Raw genomic sequence first — 18,701 nt, forward strand, 5'->3', positions numbered from 1 at the left:
CGAAAACGATGACGTCACGATAATCACGTGATTTCTCTGTCCGAGTTTTCCTCAAACACAAATCCAAAATGACCGGTGATTGTTGCGTTTTCAAATTTCTCCGGCGTAATTTGAGCGGAAAACGTTTGATGTGTTTTTAGGGTGAAACCTCCGTTTTCAAATTTCTCTGGCGTAGTGTAAATGGGGCCTTATTTAAATAGTTATCATAAAAAAATGGTAGCAAAGTTGAAAGCTGTCTGTATTTTCATATAAGAGTTACATCAATTTTCTTTATCATTTGAAACGTTTTGACGCCTAAATTTCTGCATTCTAATAAAATTGCAGACGTATTGTAAAGGCAGGTTTCGGTAAACGGTTATTCAATCATTAATAACGATACTGCGAGCAGTTATTGAGCTCAGCATGCGAAACTGACCATCAATCACGTATAGTACCTAGCTTTTTAATCCATCACATAGGGCGCTTACCATTCGACCAAAACTTCCGAAATTTTCGAAACGGGGTCAAATGGTACGGAAATTTCCCAGGAAAAGTTCCAGAAAATCCGGAAATTGTTGAATTTCCGAAAAGCGAACCATTCAACCGAAAATTCAGGAAATTCCGGGATGAAAATCAAATGGAACGAAAATTTCCGGGAAAAAGCTTTTTGAAAATTTGGGTATACCTCAAGAGATTGTCCTCTTTATCGGAAATTATGTAAATTCGCAGTTTTCTATTCAGAGCTAGTTCTTTTAACCGCGATCACCACGATCATCCCAGACAAAGATAACGGCGACGTGATTCGAAAATGGATTAATATTTTACTTGCCACTTGTCGGTCGATAAATACTAACCTTAATTCGCCAAGAAAGCGTTTAATCCCAACAAAAATAAAGCCCCCGTGTGTACTTGTTTGTTTCGTATAGGTTAGCTAAGAAATGTGCAAAGACATAACTCGTGCAGAGCCCTTGTACGACCCATTAAACCCTTTGTTTTGGGACGTTTTCGCTGCGTTGTGGTTTGTATAAGGTCCCTGCCGTCATGGGCTATAAAAAGTCAGTGTGTCGACGTTCAGTCCTCTGTATGCTTCTATATTTGCAATTTTCCTTAAAAGGACGGTGCCTACATTTGTTAGTGCGCACACGTTCTGCGCATCACGCAAGGCATGGTTTAAGCGCCACGCCCGCGCTGGGGTTGACATTTGACGCAATCAGCTACGTTACCAAGTACACGTACAATGCTCAACCTCTGAAATGGTCACATTGTACGCACTGGTCAGCGGATTGGTAAAGATGTTAACAGGAAGCGAACGAGTGACCGAGTGAAATACCCAAGAAATAGCGAGTACAAACGACAGTGTTTCCTGAGCATAGGACTGCAGATCAGTTGAAAGTATTTTCTTATACCAGTAGAGGAATTTTTCTAACTTTGAGTTCGTTTTGGTTTTTTATTACCATCGGTCCAGTCACCATCGCTTCGTGGGTCACGCTTCTCCGTCATACAACACTAAGCGCTCAGGTTTTCCAATTTTATGGGATTTCTAAACGTACTGTAATCGACCAGATAAAACCTTCTCGTTGTAATCCCTTCTTGAGCAGAGCAAAGGACCGAACAGGCTCCGGGCCATTCTCCAGACGGCCGTTTTATGACGAGTAGCTTTAAGAACGAGAAAGCCGTTTTATGAACTAACTTTTGGAAATATATTCTTAGCTTTTTTAATTCATATTCTTTTTATATTTATATATTTCTTAATTTGTTGTTATTTTTATCTAGGTAATTTTTTGAGGACCCTTCTGTAAACCACTCTACTGTGATGCTGGTATCCTCATTAAAGATTACTACTTACTTCCTTACTCTGAACTAGAATCCCTATTCTCTCCTTCATTGGCCCTTTTCGCTTCTCTTCTCGTGTCAAGGCCCCGACGGCTAAGAGAAGCGAAAAGGGCTATGGGGACGAGAATGATCTAGAATCGAGCTCGGAAAAAAAAGGATTGCTTTGAAAAAAGTCGTCAGCAAGGAATATACGCGAGAGTCCTTATGGGATTAGTTGACTTCCGATTCGGCAAACGACATTTACTCCACTGACTGCCATAACAACCAAATAGTTTCAGTTAACTTTTCATTTATTCCTGTTTTGAAGTTAAACAAGACATGTTATTGTTGACTTAATGTTGTAAATACTCGACAAGCAAAACAATCGTATTCGAACCATCTTGACGGGCAGCTCTTCATTCTCTTCCAGCCCTCATCTGTTTTACCATTTTTCGCATCTTGTCTCTGAAAAAAAAAAAAAATGAAATAATAATAATAAGAAGAAAAAGAAAAACCAAACTCACACCAGAGAGAAATACAATGAGCGAGTGAAATGTCATTGGTGAGTTTGTTGAGTGAGGAAAAAGGGTAGCGCGTGGAGTAGGGAGAGAGAAAAGGACGAAGAGAGAGCGAGGCAGGAACTTAGAGAAGAAGGAAGGGTCGGGCGAATCTAGGGACAAAGGAAAGGAGGCAGGAAGAGACGGGAAAATGGCAGGGGCAAAGAAAGAGACGACGATAGTGAGGTAGCGACTGAGGGACGGAGGGAGGTGGAAAACAGGGAGGCAAGGATGGAGGGATGAAGACAGGAGCTAAGAACGAAGAGAAAAACGGAGAGGGGGTAGGGAGGGAGGAAGAGAGACAAGGACAGAAGGAGAGGGGTAGGGGCGATGAGAAGCGGGACGGAAGAAGGGATGGACGGACAACAAGCACAGCAAGCAACTCATACCTGATCGCATTAAGCTTCTCTTCCACTGACTCCCAAGGATGGCGATCTTCGCTGAATTCAAGAAGCTCTGGAAAGAAAGAAACAATTTAACACTTTGAGAGTCTACCAAGCATAACACGTTCGACAAAGAAAAACAAAATTATCTTGGTTCCTTCGTCAACAAGGGAGTTATTACTTGAGATGAAATATAAATGTTGTTCTCAACCATATTTATTGGATAACTTTTTACCCTGGGTAGCAGAGGCTTTTTATGCGCGGCACAGCCTTATCTCCTAGGCTCCGACGAGCCCTTACCCCTGCGTATGTAAATGCGAACGTGAAAAAAATGCAGCATGGGAGACGAAGAGCTGAAGTATCCTTGTCTCCTCCCAATCCTTTCTCCCCGCCCGCACTCCATTCCCCGATTTTCGAGAGAAAAACAGGGTGCAATAAATCTACCTAAAACACCGCAAGTTATGATGCCCGATAAAGAAAGATTGTGCCGTTTCGAAAGATTTTGCACCCTGAAGCAACTAAACACTAGATTGAGTATTTGAACTCTCCTGGATGCAGTGCTAGTCGATCCGCGGTCCTCCCAGATTAAGTCAGACCTCCATTAATAATCCCACAGTACCCATTTATATCTCCGGGGAGGGTACTTGAAGATACTTAAAAGTTGGATGTCTTTTGCCTAGGAACCCAGTACAATGATCCTGGTCTGCGCTTGAACCGACGTATATCGCATGATATCAGATCTTAATCTAACTTCCAACCTTCTGCGAGTTTCATATCACTGATCAAGTCTCCTTCTTTATAATACTTTACACGTAAATTCTGCAAAGACGACAAGAGTTACAAAAAAAAGAAATCAGTCAAATTCTTGATAAACAGGGATGCAAAGTGATACTCACTGTCACGCACACGCGCGCGGGAGAGCTCGCACGGACATCACAAAAACACGCGGTCACGAACAAGTGATAGCACACACTCGTTCAACGCGATCCATTCCGTGACGCTTACATACCAGAAGAGAACATCTTTCCATACGAGAGAGAAGTAATATACGATCCACATCATACTCTAGACGAGCCACTCGCTTGGCCTGCGTGTAAGTTGTACTCATTTGTGCAATGAGAATGTTGAGTAAAATGACGAGCACAGTTCCCATGTAAGCCAACATCAGCAGAATCGACAGCCAACTGCAAGAGAGGTGAGATCACAGCACAAACTTAGTGCCACACAAAACGTAACAGTGATTAACGCCAAACTGGTTTCTGGGAGCAAAGCAAAACCCAATACAACTGTTCCTATTTGGGGTTGGGTGGGGTGGTGCGGGATGAAATAAACAAACAATGCTGGCTGGCATCTAACAAGAAATAAACACAGTTGACACTTACTTGAAACTTGAGTAATCTTCAGCAATTGGCTGCTGTTCAGAAAGCGCACGAAAACCGCTTAACAACACATCCACGAAGCCACTAAAAATTAAAATGAATTTGTAGTGTTTCAAAAGGGCTTTTTCTAGGTTTAAATTCTCACGCGCAAGTAGCAACCAACTCAGCATGGATCTCTATGGAATTACGTCATCAGCATGGAATTTTTCGGGACTGGTATAACTCGTCTTTCGAGTGACGTGATAGATTGAGCGCGTAAAAAGAAAACATTGTTCTGTGAAGCTTGAAGGGAGATTAACACAAATGACTGGTGGAAAAAGACTGGATATGAGGTTCTCTTATAAGGTGGCTCAAAACAGTTTTCTGTGTTTTGGAGACTTTAGAACTAGGTATGATTTTTCAGGCTTGGAACTGTACTGTTCTGAATGGCTGTGCTATCTTTTTAAAGTAACTCTCCACTGTACCTTTCATTGTGTTTCAGTCATAAATTAAGGTTGCACTGTTCTGTTGCATATCAACAAACTTGACCTACTTTTTACAATCAATTGCATCTATCTTAAAAACTAAGCCAGTGACCCCATGTTTTTTTCCTTCTAAAAATCTTTTTATTAGCCAAAGAAGAAGAAACAGGGAAAATTATGAAAAAATTTTGTGGAGCAGATTTTGCTTAAATTAAAAAAGGAAAATGGAAATTTGCAAGTTTGAGAAATTCCACTCGACAAATTTTTTTACAATTTTGCACATGCATTCCACTTTTGCTGTAGACTATTTTTTTGCATTAAAAAAGTAGGCTCACCGGATCAGTTTTTGAAATATTAGCTTCATGTATAAGGAATTTTTCGCGCGCGTTCTTACCACAAATTAAAATCTCGACGTTGCAAGATCGCCCCCTGCGCATGCGTAAAGGCGGTCCGCTGATCAGTAAAGCCCGCAATCTCGTTCCCAGAGTCTTCGTTGCCCTTGACCAGCGGTCGGAAAACGGGGGCTCTGGGAGCAATCATTTTGAAATAACCGAATTCTGGTGATTCTGCCTATCCGGTTTCACTGCGCAGTCTGCATCTACGGCGCATGCCTGAAATGGCTGCTCCCAGACCTCTCGTTTTCCGACCGCTGGTCGAATAAACGCGACTAGTGATTTCTTTTTTGCCGTTGTCGTTAGCAGCGTAAGCGGTAGAAGAAGAGCACCATAAATACCCGAAGGTGAGACTGGCCAAGTAAATAACATGTACGCACCTAAATTGTTGGCTTTGCGTAGAAGAATGAAGAGACAAGAACAACGAACCACAAAAGGAGAGAAAAACCACAGCAAAAACTACCATGAATCTTGTCACGTCTTGTCTAATGATCTTTGCCAAGGTTTTTGTGTATAATCCCGTGGTCCTACAAATACAGGAAATTATTGATTAGAAAAATGAGCTTACGTAATTAGTCTGAGTTCGTTCAACTGTAATCAAAGACCGCTAAGCGCGAAGTACAGAGAGAGCGAAGGGAGCAAATACTGTAGCTTGATATATAAGAAGTAAAAAATATCTGTTCCTAAAAACTGAAAGAAATGTAGCCTGTAGACGTTCCATTTTCATTTTCCAGGCGAGAACATCGAACGAGCAAACGAGCAAACGAGCGCGCCTGCGGTGAGCAAGTGAAGGAGGGAAGAGGGGGGTGGCTCGGGCGGGCTGAGCAGGAAAAGGAGAATGGAGGAAAGGATTCATCTTCTTTGCCCCACCCCCTGCCACTGCTCCTTATTTTTTCCCAGTTTTTCGCACTCGCTCGCAGTTTTTAAAATTCATTCCCTTCGCGCGCTTTTGAAAATGAATGCCCACTATGCAGGCGCTAAAAATAATGTATAGAAAGAACTGATGGCAGTCTGTCAAGATTAGTAGACGGGGGAATTTCACTCAGGTTTTAAGGGAAGCGCAACTGGTTTCCACAACGCGGCAAGCAAAAATATTTGATTTTAAGATGATTTCCTCAAGATGATCAAACAAGACACACACAGGCTAAACTTAGTTTTCAGATTACCTTGTCACGCAAGAAAACTTAAAAATCCCCAGGCAGTTGAACAGGAAAGCTAGCCAGGCCACAAACCACTGCGCGTTACTGTCAGAGTAACGCAACGGAATTATAAGGAGGATTAGAAGCTGGCCTAACCAGTCAAACAGGTTCATCCACTCCTTGAAGTACGAGTACCCTTCTCTGGAAGACACAAGACAAAATGGGAGATACTTGTAACCTAACGTTCCTGCAAATCATAGCAAATGCTTTGAATCCAATGGTGTTCGCACTTTCTAGTGCCATTTCCAGGGTGAAGGTAAATGCAGTTTTGAAAATGTTATTTTATATTTATAAGTAATACATACCTAAAAAGTAAAATGAATAATGCTAATTTTCCGTGAAACAATATGCACCAGGAAAATGGGTAATAAAAATTCCCGGATGTGAACAAGACATAGCCAGGTGACCTGGCTTTCCTACCTCACTTTTGATGTGTGGCGAACTCAGGCTGTGGAAGTGCGCGGGGAGGTAGCAACGTGCCGGTAGGAATGAGAGTGAACCAAATCTTTTAGATTTTTGGTAGGTATTACTTATAAATATCAATTTTACTGCGGAAAATAACATATTTTTGTCGTAAACTTAACCTAAAATCTAAAATCAATCGCAGAATATCACGCAAGGAGGCGGGATAACCTGATGACGTCAGCACTCAGGTGAAGCAAAGATCCAAGATGTCAGGCTTAAACAAAATTTGACCCAAAGCTCCACAATGGCCGGAAATGCCATTGTCAAGGACGGACATCTGCATAAGCTAAAAGTCCAGCAATGTTCCAAAGCAAAAATAAAAGACTCCCATTGACTCACTTGCCGCCGTTAACCGGCCATAACGAACCTTGGCCTTTGTTCACTTCTGACGTCATCTTCTTTAACCAAAATTGGCATCTTCTATACTCAACTTCTGCAGGAGGAAAAGATCTTTCCAATGATACCCAGTCAATGGGTTAAGCCTTCAAACTATATACAACCCCAGGAAGGTCTGGGGGCAAACAACATGCACAATTTCAAAAGCCTCAAAAATCAGTGACCAACTGTGGTTGAACAATAAGAACAGAACACTGAGAACAAGAGAAAAGGTGAAAAAAAAAAGAGAGAAGCCCTGCGTGTACCAGGACAGAAAACAGAAAACTGAAGCGGTACAGAGGCAATGAAAAAAAAATTAAAAAAACTAAAAAACAACAAAAAAAAAAACGAACGGTGAACGTCAAAACAATACTATACGTTATCGACCAAAAAAACTCAAAGTGAAGAAAACTAAGCGCCCAGAATGTACATACGAGCTTATAACGGGGGACAGGCAAGTCAGCTGAAGAGGACTTGAAGCAGCAGACCACCAGACTGCAAAACAAGGTGAAGATTAAAAACCGAGATGGCGGACAGTAAGACGAGAAAGCCATGTGGAAAAATTGAACGTCGCAAAAAATCCACAAATGAACACTTAACTCAAAAGAGGAAAAACCCCCTTAGGACCGATGGAAACAATCCAAGAAAAGAACCTTCTGGTGCTGCACGACAAACAAAGAAAGTCACGAAGAAACTCGTCAAACGTCAGCTTCGAAGCGTGCACAATCCAAAAGTGAGGTAGGAAGGCCAGGTCACCTAGCTATGTGAATGTCTTGTTCACTTCAGGGAATTTTTTAACTTCCCATTGTCCTGATACGTATTGTTTCACGCCAAACTAGCATTATTCATTTTAGATTTTAGGCTAGGTTTACGAAAAAAAATATGGGCGTGTTTAAAACCACAGTCACTATGACTGTTAAAATGACGTAAATGATCGCACAACAGGTAAGAGTCAACGTGGGATACCGATGTATGTAGGGTTAACTCTTACAGTTATTGAGCTAACAACTGTCAAATCAATAGCACTGAGGCTAACCTGAGCGCTATCTAAGTATTAAGGCTAACCGTAGTGCCATTTCATCCTCTGAAAACAACTGTAGGTTGTTGCTGACTTATGTGTCAACAAACTGAGTGAAAGTCATCTTCTGAATCAACTGAGTATCGGCTAGTCGATGGTGTAACCAATTCACGTCAGTCTAAAAAAAGCCCTTTGAAACCAGTACCGTGTCTTGATATTAAGCGGGTTTTCAGTCACACGAAAATTGTCCCCTAACAGGGTTCTGTAAATCGTACATTTTTCCTGACCACTACTTACTTTCTGATTTGATTGATTTCTTCACAGGCATAAACGACGACCATCACAAGGGTTAGAAGTTCACAGATCCCACGCAGTGAGTCAGCAGCACCCTTGTAAAGTGTGGGATCCAGTCTTGTTGAGCCGTACATTAGAGAATATGACAAGAGAAGCAAGAAAATCACATGAACTCCAGCTTGAAGGCTGTACAAGAAATAAATTAAAGAAAAACACTTAAAAGGGACAGAGGTAAATTTTCGTTAGGTGCTACCTTTTTAAGGCCGCCGGACACTAGCCGAGTTTTTGACGGCCGACAAAAAATCTTCACTTGCCGGCTAGTGTGCGGTGAATTCAGACAAGTCTGCGACAAGGTCGGGGTTTGCCGGGCGATATCTGACACTGAAAGATCTCAAAACGTCTTGTCGGGCCTTGTCGGCTAGTGTGCGGTGGGCCAAGACAATTTGTCGGGGCTCGCGCGCGCCTCAACCAATTAAGAAATGTCACGAGAGTCACGTGAGTGGAATAGGCGCTATCTTGATTTTGGATGACTCGGCCCCAAGCCTCGACGCGGTTAGTCGTGACAAAAAATCGGCTAGTGTGCGGCAAGCTGATGGCCCGACAAATTTTAACCCGATTTGACCCCGACAAAAAATCCGCAGTTCTACGACAAAAAAATCGGCTAGTGTGCGGCAACCTTTAGGAATGAAAAATTGGTGGCTTGATGCTGGTAGAGGGCAACTCAGTAAAATCTCACTTCAAGTATTTGGGATCAAAACGATCCTACATGAAAATTCACCTTAGAAAACAATAACAGACTAATATGAAGATATCACTCTGACTGTTGAAGGGGTGCAAACTGTAACAAGACATTAATAGCGATTTTCACAAGACATAAGGAAAGAATTTGATAAAGTCCGAACTACCTGCACTTCCCATACGAAATGACTTGATTTAGCGCCCGGGGCGCGTATTTACTTTTGGTAACCTCAAGGGAGGGCGCCTATTCGAGAAAGGGCGCTTATTCGGGACAGGACGCTTTTTTTTTTTCAGCGAAATAGCCGAATGTTCAAAGCAAAACGTTAATATGGTATTTATTAAAAAAGGAACAATAACAGAGCTGTAACAGTAGCAAATATATGGTGAATATTCATGCAAAGTTTACGTGAAGGAATTATAAATTCACATGGAAATAATAGTAGAGAAACTCAGACGAAGACCACTGTTTTTGTTATGATGTGTGTGAGCAATTGAGGAAGATGAACCTTAATTCGTTGACATGTACTCTGACGGCACTGTTACATATAATATTAGAATAGGTGCGCTTAATTTGGAATAGGCGCGCCTATCAATAAAAACACATTTGAACGGGGGCATTTATTCAAACAGGAGCGCTTACTGGAAGGAGGGGGATAAATCGACTCATAACGGTATTCAAACAGTTGACTATACTTTAATGACATCAGTGAACTAGTATTTATTTAATAGTAATTTAGTTTTTAAGAAATTCAGACTACTGTTTTATGGTTTCTAATTAATAAAAGCTTGCTAATAAGATTCACTATACTGTACCGTGATTCATAATGTCCAACCTCAATTCCAGGCTGAGATCAAGGTTGGATAAAGTCTAAGATAGAGCCTTCGCATAAAGGGTGCCAATATTTGAATAACAATCCTTATACATCCTAAGCCTCATTCAAGTGCAATTCCTTTGTCTGGAAACATCAGTACGAGGCTAAGGATGAATGAAGTATTGTTATTCAAATTTAGAAAATAGCCCTTTGTAAATAGGTGCACTGATTGGTTTAAAACCGTGTTTCTATAACTTGATAGAAACACAGAACTAGTACAAGCTGTTGACGTAATGATGGCACGAGCAAAGAGAATTTACATCTTCATGATCAACGTAAACAAGCTGTTTTTCTTCTTTTCGTCTCGGTATTTTCTAAAAGAAATAGAAAAGATGTTCTCCATGTTTCTATTGAGTTAAGGTGGCTCAGTCTCCAGAACTTACATTTTGATGGGTCAATTTCATTAAGATTCAAAAAAATTCTGTACATAGAGGTTCAGAGCCACGTTAAATTTTCAAAAATTTAAGGCAGCTCTGAACCCTATGAACAGAATTTTTTCAAACTTTGCTAAAAGTTGCATCTCATCATGCTTATCACAATTTGATAGTATAAAAAAATTCACCATGCCGTTTTTGAATTATAAGTCCCTAAAGCTGTAATTTACGGTGTTTTTAGCACGTCAAACTGTTGCTACGGTAACCTATTATGTCACGAAAATGATAACAACGTGCTCACCAATTGTTGGGCAGTCTTTTTGATACCACAATTGTAGCATCAAGTGATAAGGACTGGTTATGACAACCCATCAAAATCTAAGGTTTGGAAACTGTTTTGAGCCATTTGAAATAGTAACACTCATGAAAGTTTGAGAGAACTTGAAAAAGCTGAGGAAACACTTGCCTGTCAGCTCATGTTCCCACAGCATTTCTTGTTCTCCCAACTTCCACTTGTGTTTCTATAACTTGATAGAAACATGGTACAGTTTTCTATTTCTTAATTAGTTGCCATTTATGCAAAAGGTCTATTAGTGTGGCAGGATAAGTTTACCTTAGAAACCAGTGTCCATAGCTCTGCCATTTTATTTTTATCAGCATCCTAACAACTGGATGTTGCAAGGCTTCCTGAAAATAAAAACAAATGGGACAAAAAACGATCAGAAAACTTTTTCACTAAAATTTCAGATATGAGTGTGTCAAAAACACACCCAAAAGCCTTAATACAATTTTGCCTTGGCTGATTTGCAGACTGATACTACTTTCACACCTCAGCAAGAATGCAGTGTTTGCGTGGTCACATTTGTCCAGAATGTGGTCCAGAAATTTCCAATGTGGTGAATTGTAAAAGAACTTTTTGTCAACCGCAAGGTCTTTCCACATCCCCATAGACAAACACTTGAGTGGTACTGTAATTCTGTAAACATCATCACACTATAATGAAAGATAAAGATTTTAATGTTGCATCACCTTATTATTGCTTTTTGCAATAAGATGTAAACAAGACTTGTCATGCCGGTTAAAATATTCATTATCTGTCAGCTTGTTTCCCTCTGAGGCCATAACTTTAGGAGGTCGGCCTGCCTCGTCACCATCCAGGATGTGGTAATAAAAGTGATAGCTGAATGGATCATCAGGGATGGTCCTCCATGCACCTTCAATTCCCCCCTCTTCATCTTGATTGTCATAGTTTTCTTTGCGCTTTGGTAGGTGTGGCCAATGTGGGTTCACCATCTGGTCTAATATGGCTACTACTGATTTCTGAAAACATTTGCAAATTTACAACACTGACAATGTTACTAAATATAGTAAATATTACCATGGTAATGGTAATATAGTCATTAACTAGTAAATGATTTTTGGCTGTCTATTTCTGCTGCAAATTGGTTTTTTTATTTTATTTTATTTCATATCCTCTCATGATCACTCTCCCCCCTTTCGTCTGTTGAAGGTTAGTCTGATTACACACCCAGGTAATGATTTTGTTTCCTTTCATCACCCTTTGGTCATAAATAATATATTCTCACCTTCATTTTGGAATTCTCAATCATTGACTGGAAGCTAAACAAAGATGGCTGAGGTTGTGAACTTGACATATCACCTGGCGTCCATGAAAACAAACTCTGGACTCTGATGGAAAGAAAATATGAACAACTGAGTTGAATAAAAGTATGATACAGATGTGACGCAACTCCAGATTACTGTGCTACCCATTGGGGAAATCAAGCATTCAAACTCAAAGTAGGGTCTGTTAGACCCCAAGGGTGTGGATGCCATTTGCAACTGTGAGGAAAGTAACTCTTATGATCAGTGTAAAACACAGACTGTGGACTGCAAACTGAGGGTAAGAATTGAGGAGAAGAATTGATAAGCCTCTACTGTCCTTCAAGAACTCTCCGTTCATCTACATCTCTCCAGCTTAACTGTACCAGCCATAACTTGAAGTCTTATGGACCTAGAGCTTTTGCTGTCACCTCGCAACAACTCTGGAATGACTTACCAATACATATATCACAAAATCAAACAATCTTCAAATTTTCAAAACTCGGCTTAAAACTCATTTATTAAGGAAGTCTTTTTGGAATAACCAATAATTGATTCTTGTATTATTTTATTTTTAATATTATTCTACTTTATAACTTGTAAAGCACCTAGATCACGCTTGGATAGGCACTATAAAACTACTTAACAATTAGACCCGTAGCCTGCAAGGGCTATGGGTCAATAGCCCATGAGGCGAAGCCGAATGGGCTATTGACCCGTGGCCCTTGAGGGCGAAGGGTCTAATTGTTTTAGTATCACCCAACTAGTCGGACAGAAAAGGTAATAATAAAGTTAGCAAATGTAAGTTGAAGAAATATTTATTTGGGAATAAAACGAAAGAAAACGTCACGCTCAATGGCGCCAATTTTGCTACTCGAGGACTATTACTAATAGTCCCCTAGTAGCGTAGCCAATCAAAATGCAGGATTTGCATTAGTCCACTAGTTGGGTGATACTAATATTTATTATTATTAAGATGCAGACTCAGGGTTAACTTAAAGTTAATGCCCACTGGCAAAATGCAACGGTAAAAGCATACACAAGGAGATATAACACTGTTGAAAACATTCATGAAGTTATAGGTGATCCTCATCCGAGGCAATTATATGGCTTCTTGCCTGATCAGCAAAGCAAGTATAATTGGATTCACATTTTCATCCCTATTTTTTTGTCGTTCTTTATTTTCCCAGGTGATATCAGTGATGTTTTTCTTACTTTGTTATCTTTCAAGGGATCTTAAAAATAACAACAACAACAACAACAACAACAATAATAATAATAATAATAAATTATCCAACATAGAGGCATGGTACCACAAGGACAGCACCACATCTCGTCTGCTCAACAAAGTTCAGCACTATTTGGCAGGGTTCCTGCTTGGATGGGTGACCAAATGCGAATACCCTGTGTTGTAACAACTTCTTTTTTTTTTTTTTTTTTTTCTCTTTCCTTTCCAAGGCAATATTAGTGACTGCTGAACTCCCAGTCTCATGTAATGTCTGTTTTTCTATTTATGAACTATTTTGTTCACATCATTTCACCATGTTCATATTCATCTTTGAAGTATTTATTTACAATACTGCATAACTAATAGCGAAATGTGTTGTTCGAATTCTCCTCAATTCTCTTGTCTGTTGATCGTCCAAAACTTTTACTCACAGCTTGAATCATAATTCGAGAATTCATACAGCTCATCAATTTTTTGATTTTCAATATCTCCTCAGTTTTTGACAATCGAATATGGTTATACATGTACAAGCCGACACCTTTGGGAAATGAGCTATTTACATAATGTGCGAAAATCTATTCAATGTAGATCATTTCTGCAGTAAGAAATTGAATACTTGCATCAGAAATTCAAAGAATAACTAACTTGACACTGTGTAATCAACTGTAAAATGGCCTTGGGCAATGTGATGTTCAAAACCGGGTCGGTGGGGGGGGGGGGGGGGGATCCTACGTGAAAAGGTTGGGGATGCTTGTCATCTCGGGTGCAAATCAAGGATTCTGGTCGCACTCAGGGTGTTGATGATGAAACGTCACCATTTTTAGCTGTCAAAGTATCCTTTAGGGTGCACTCAAAGAAATAATCAAAAAATGCTCTCATTTGTTTTCCGCTGATCACTTGAGTGCGCGAGTCAGGTCTACAAGTGCACGTGGGATCCTTTCTTGAACAGTGACTAGTGATCGAACCTCTTCCGTTTTAAGTGATATCTTTTAGGGGTCTAATGAAGCTCGAGCAACGTCCACATTAGTCTCCCTTAGGAGTTAAATTCAAATTTTCCAATGAGCATCCCTGACCTTTTCATATGGGAGTTCCCTTCCCCCACCCGGGGAATTCCAAATGTCTAACAGGAAGTGAAGGAGTGATGAAGTGAAATCGTCCCACCACTACAACTTGGAAAATGTAAATATTTTTTTCCAAGTTAAAAAGGATTATCCAGGCTAATCACAGGGAAAACCTGCACTCTGGTTAGCCTGATTATCACTCCTGTTAGCCTGACTATCACTCTGGCTAGCCTGATTACCACTCTGGTTAACCTGATAATCACTCTGTTTAGCCTAAATATCACTCAGGTTAGCCTGATTATCACTTTGGTTAGCCTGATTATCACTCAGTTGGCCTGAATATCACTCTGGTTAGCCTGATTAACACTTTGGTTAGCCTGAATATCACTCAGGTTAGCCTAAATAATGCTCCAGTTAGCCTGTTTTCAGTGGGTTAGCTTCCAATGATGGAAATGGTAAGTGAACACAATTCAGTAAAAAGTCTACAGACTGCAGTTTTCATTTTACCTCCAGTCTTTCATTTTACCCTGAGGGGGAACTCCCATTTAAAAAGGACCGGGGTGCTCATCAGAAACTTGAAAGAGAACCCCTCATAGGTACATGTACACCAATTATTCAATCCAGAGTCTGCGGTCTGTGTGTCACACTGACTGATAACTCTTAGGGGTAGAAAACTGAACTCAGTCATTTACTTTTCATGCCACATCATTCTTATCAAATATGCTGCCGCATCATCATTCTTCATTGTCAATGCCAACTCAACTGGTAGTAAACCTCGCTTCTTCTCAGGTTTAAGCTGGCCCATTGTTTTCAGAGCCATCAAGAGAGGACAGTTTTTCACAAGTGTTTTAGTGACATGTAGAAAGTCAAGCTCAGCTGCATAGTGCATCAATGTCTTCTTTGCCTTATCTTCCTCATCTCTGAACGTCTCATATCTATTGTTTGCATTGAGTTCACTCTTTAATAGGATCTCCAAAAATCTATTAATCTGCAAGAAACCACATGTCAATGGTAGTTTACTACTTACTGCTAATTTATCACTAAATGCAAATATTATTGTGAGAAAACTGCTCTTTTAAATTGAGGAAAATACATTTGAAAATTAGTGTTAAAACTCTTAAGCTACTCTCTGACTAATGTTCAAGAAATATTACATGCAGCGCTCAGAGGATTAATTACTAAACAAGTTAACAAGAAGTGAACGAGAGATGGAGTGAAAATACCCATCGCCATGTTTCAAAAGCAAAGAAAGTCTGATATGTACAAGCTAAGTCTAGGATTAGTGGAGTTTCCAGTCAGCCTAGTGGTTTCTGTCCTTCACTAGCCCATTCTTTCTCAGTGACCCGCATTCTTCATTCTCAGTCAATTTACGCAGAACATATGAACTTATCATAAGAATTATCAAAATAAATAATCTTACATGACACTAACATACAACTGCTAATAGGGCTCAAAAGGTTAACTGATAAATCCAACATATGTTCAAATTTCTTCCAGCTGCGATTTCAGTTTTATTATTCAATAAACTAAAATATATAGATTTAGCCAAGCCTAGAAACAGAGCTCCTGATTATATAAACTAAAATGCGATTATAAGACGGCAAAACCACATTACATTGGTGGCATTACATTAATGAAAATATATTCTGGTATTGGGCTCCGTCACTTTGCAACTTGTCCCAATACCAGAATATATTTTCTCCAAACCAGCCGCCAATACATTGTGGTATTGCCATCTCAAAATTGCATTTAGTTTTGTATCATGATTTAACCGTTCTTTGAGAAGAGCAAACAAAAAAAAAATGTGCCACTTTTTTTGGTTAAAATGTAAAAGCCTAGTTCGTGCAAAGAATTGTCAATGATACTGGCACACATTGAAGTCTGTTTACTGGCAAGTTAATAAGCCATAAATTCCTTTGAGAAACTAAAAAAATTCGTTAAGTGTATGAAAGTGAAGTTTTCCAAAGTATTGCGCAAAGAAAAAGCCAAAGAATTTAGAAAAATTGATCTTTATTCAAACTCAAAAACTTTTCAAACAATGGTTTTGTCATCTCACATAAGCTAGCTCACGCAGTAACTCACAAACCGACGACTTTGAGTGATTAACAACAGTTACTTGCCTTCATCGCTTGCATAAAGCTCCCTTTTACATGAAATTATTTATAGAGAAGATGTAGTTTGCAGTAAATGTTGTCTGAACTGTCCAAAATGGCAATAAGTAAAAGATTAGCAACGATTCATCATTGTAAAGTTCTGAACAGGACAGGAAATTTGAAGCAAATGTGAGGAACCCATTTCAGTGCTGCATTGTCATGGCCAGTTTTCAACCAATCACGTGCAGGAAAGTGTCTGGACAGTGGTCAACTTCAAAAAAAACATGTGACCTTGATGAGCTCTAAACATGAGCCCATGATATGGTCATGTGATACTGGTCAGCAGACACCTTCTTTTGACAGGTGTCAGTTGAACATAACACGGATGCTCAATATCAAAGATTTGCCCCTCCTAGATTGTTGCAGAGTGACATTTCACATTGATTTACATGAAGTGGGTGTACAGATGTATGGAAGTATGTACAAACATACATACAAATGGACAGTCATGTAACAACCAAAATTTTTTAGATTGATGGGTTACCAAATTTTCTAAGGTATGGCCCTTCCGCTTACAGGAGTTCTGCTATAAGGATGTAATTTTATACATAATACATACCAGTTGTTCAAGGCCTGGAAGGCGATCTGAATTATATTGATACTGTTTTGATGCTGGCCACTTTTTTAACATCACAAGAGCAGGGTCTTCACTGGCTAGCTGACCATTGTCTTTGTACTTTTGGATCAGCCTTTCAACTCGCACTTCATCCATGGCTCTGTTCCATGACATTCCTTCACTTCTCCTTTGTTGAACCTAATAATGTTATGTTAGTGTGTCTACATGTTTTTCACAAGACAAAACTTTGACATTTTTCTACCTTATCAGTTTTCAATTTTTATTTTCTTCTGACTTATTATATCCATTTAAGTGTCACACATCAACCAGGGAGAACAATTTAGTTTGTTTTGTTCATCCTAAACATTAGTATACATGATAGACTGTTGTGTTCAAGAGAGTACGAATTAAGCAAAACTGAATAAATATTTTTAGTTTTAACAAATGGTAAATGACATAGCATACACTATTGAGTTATGGATGCACGCAGGAGATTGCTAAGCACGAAAGAAGGGTAAGAGTTGAGGTGATAGCCCAGTGCAACACTAGCTTTTTAGGTGGTTAGCTAACCTCCCAAGTGCATCTATAACTCAATAGTGTACAGCTGTGGCATTTGCCATTTGTTTTAATAACATAACATTGCCACATTGGAGCAAAAGAAGCCCTTTTATTGAGATACATCACATAAGCAAACGTCAGCAGCGTACACCCATGGGCAAATGGTAGACAATGAATTACCGGTAACCAATCAGAGTGCACACTTTGCTTTAGTTATGTTATGATTAATATTTTTATATTACCGTGGGTACTGGGAAATGTTAGCCAATGCCAATATGTTAGTATAGCAAAGATATCATGACGTCACCTATTGTTATTAATATGCCAACCAGAGAACTGTTGGCTAGTAAAACAAAGGATTCTTTAGTTCAACGTTTTAAACTTTTAAATAACAAAAACAATGTTTGTAACAAATATCTTCCCTATTTTATTACACAACCAAATTATAATTAACCTCAAATTAATATCATACAATCCAAACTCGCTATTTAAATTCTTAAAAACTTAAATTAAAAAAATCTTAAAAGTTTGATACCTTAATCCAGAACTCTCGGTCAAATCCATCTTCCAGGCCATCAGCTTGCCGATCAGCTGGCTCTTCCTCCCAACTCTCATTTCCTTCAGCTCGCTCGACCAGCTCCTGTTCTTTTCTTTTCATTCCTTAATCTTTTAACTCTAGCTTGAAGATGCAAATCAACTAATATTCATGCGCTGAAAACAGCCTTTTACCGGCCTTTTAGCTTTCCAGAAGGGCGCGCTCAAATCGTAACTTGAAGTGGCATCAAACCGAATTACTTAACAAGACATTTTTCCTTAACCGTAGCCATATTTACTCCATGAAGGCAGAATTATTAATTAACCAGCTCTGCATGGCACTTACCTTTGAAGGCCACACAACGGAATCTTGACCGCACGGAGTTTACAAACTATATTGACGTCACTTCGGGGCATGCGTGTTTGTCCGTTTGGCAAATCTCCAATCTCGCCTCCAGGGCCTTTTCCACTTTTCAAAATGGCAGGAAGAAGACGGGCAGGAGAATAGCCTTACGCCTTAGTGTGGAAGAAACTGTGTAGCGTCTTTTAAACTACAAGTAGATGTTAAAAATATTGTTAAAAAGACGCTTAATGGCGGTATAAATGGGTAACCCGGAAACACTGACCCCCCGGTCCGCGGACTACCCTACGGACCGGTCCATGGACTACCCCTACGGACCCCCTCTACGCACCACCCTAAAATAGAGTAAA

The 18,701-nt window shown here is 39.7% G+C and overlaps 2 protein-coding genes across 3 annotated transcripts in view; both read right to left on the reverse strand.

Annotated features, from left to right (window-relative positions):
• The window catches only part of LOC145467088 (transient receptor potential cation channel subfamily V member 5-like), a 92,468-nt gene extending 76,923 nt beyond the window's left edge, over positions 1-15,545 (reverse strand). The window contains exon 1 of the mRNA XM_081450612.1: positions 15,533-15,545. The gene's annotated coding sequence lies outside the window, so the exon portion shown is untranslated. The remainder of the gene's footprint in view (positions 1-15,532) is intronic.
• LOC145467086 (uncharacterized) lies at positions 1,803-18,364 on the reverse strand. Of its 2 annotated transcripts, XM_081450608.1 has the most exons (14): positions 17,992-18,362; positions 16,902-17,096; positions 14,882-15,177; positions 11,885-11,987; positions 11,328-11,618; positions 10,912-10,985; positions 8,318-8,500; positions 6,130-6,303; positions 5,344-5,490; positions 4,114-4,194; positions 3,741-3,915; positions 3,490-3,550; positions 2,738-2,804; positions 1,803-2,256 (listed from the first exon to the last, which is right to left on the reverse strand). In XM_081450608.1, exons 1-14 carry the CDS (start codon positions 18,112-18,114, stop codon positions 2,208-2,210), a joined length of 2,019 nt encoding a protein of 672 aa, XP_081306734.1. In that variant the 5' UTR covers positions 18,115-18,362; the 3' UTR covers positions 1,803-2,207. The 2 variants fall into 2 exon arrangements, with proteins under 2 accessions (XP_081306734.1, XP_081306733.1); XM_081450607.1 differs by lacking the exon at positions 1,803-2,256 and having other exon boundaries at positions 2,300-2,804; positions 17,992-18,364.
• Positions 18,365-18,701: the final 337 nt, after the last annotated feature.

Source organism: Orbicella franksi, chromosome 14 (assembly GCF_964199315.1).
Source record: "Orbicella franksi chromosome 14, jaOrbFran1.1, whole genome shotgun sequence".
NCBI lineage: Eukaryota > Metazoa > Cnidaria > Anthozoa > Scleractinia > Merulinidae > Orbicella > Orbicella franksi.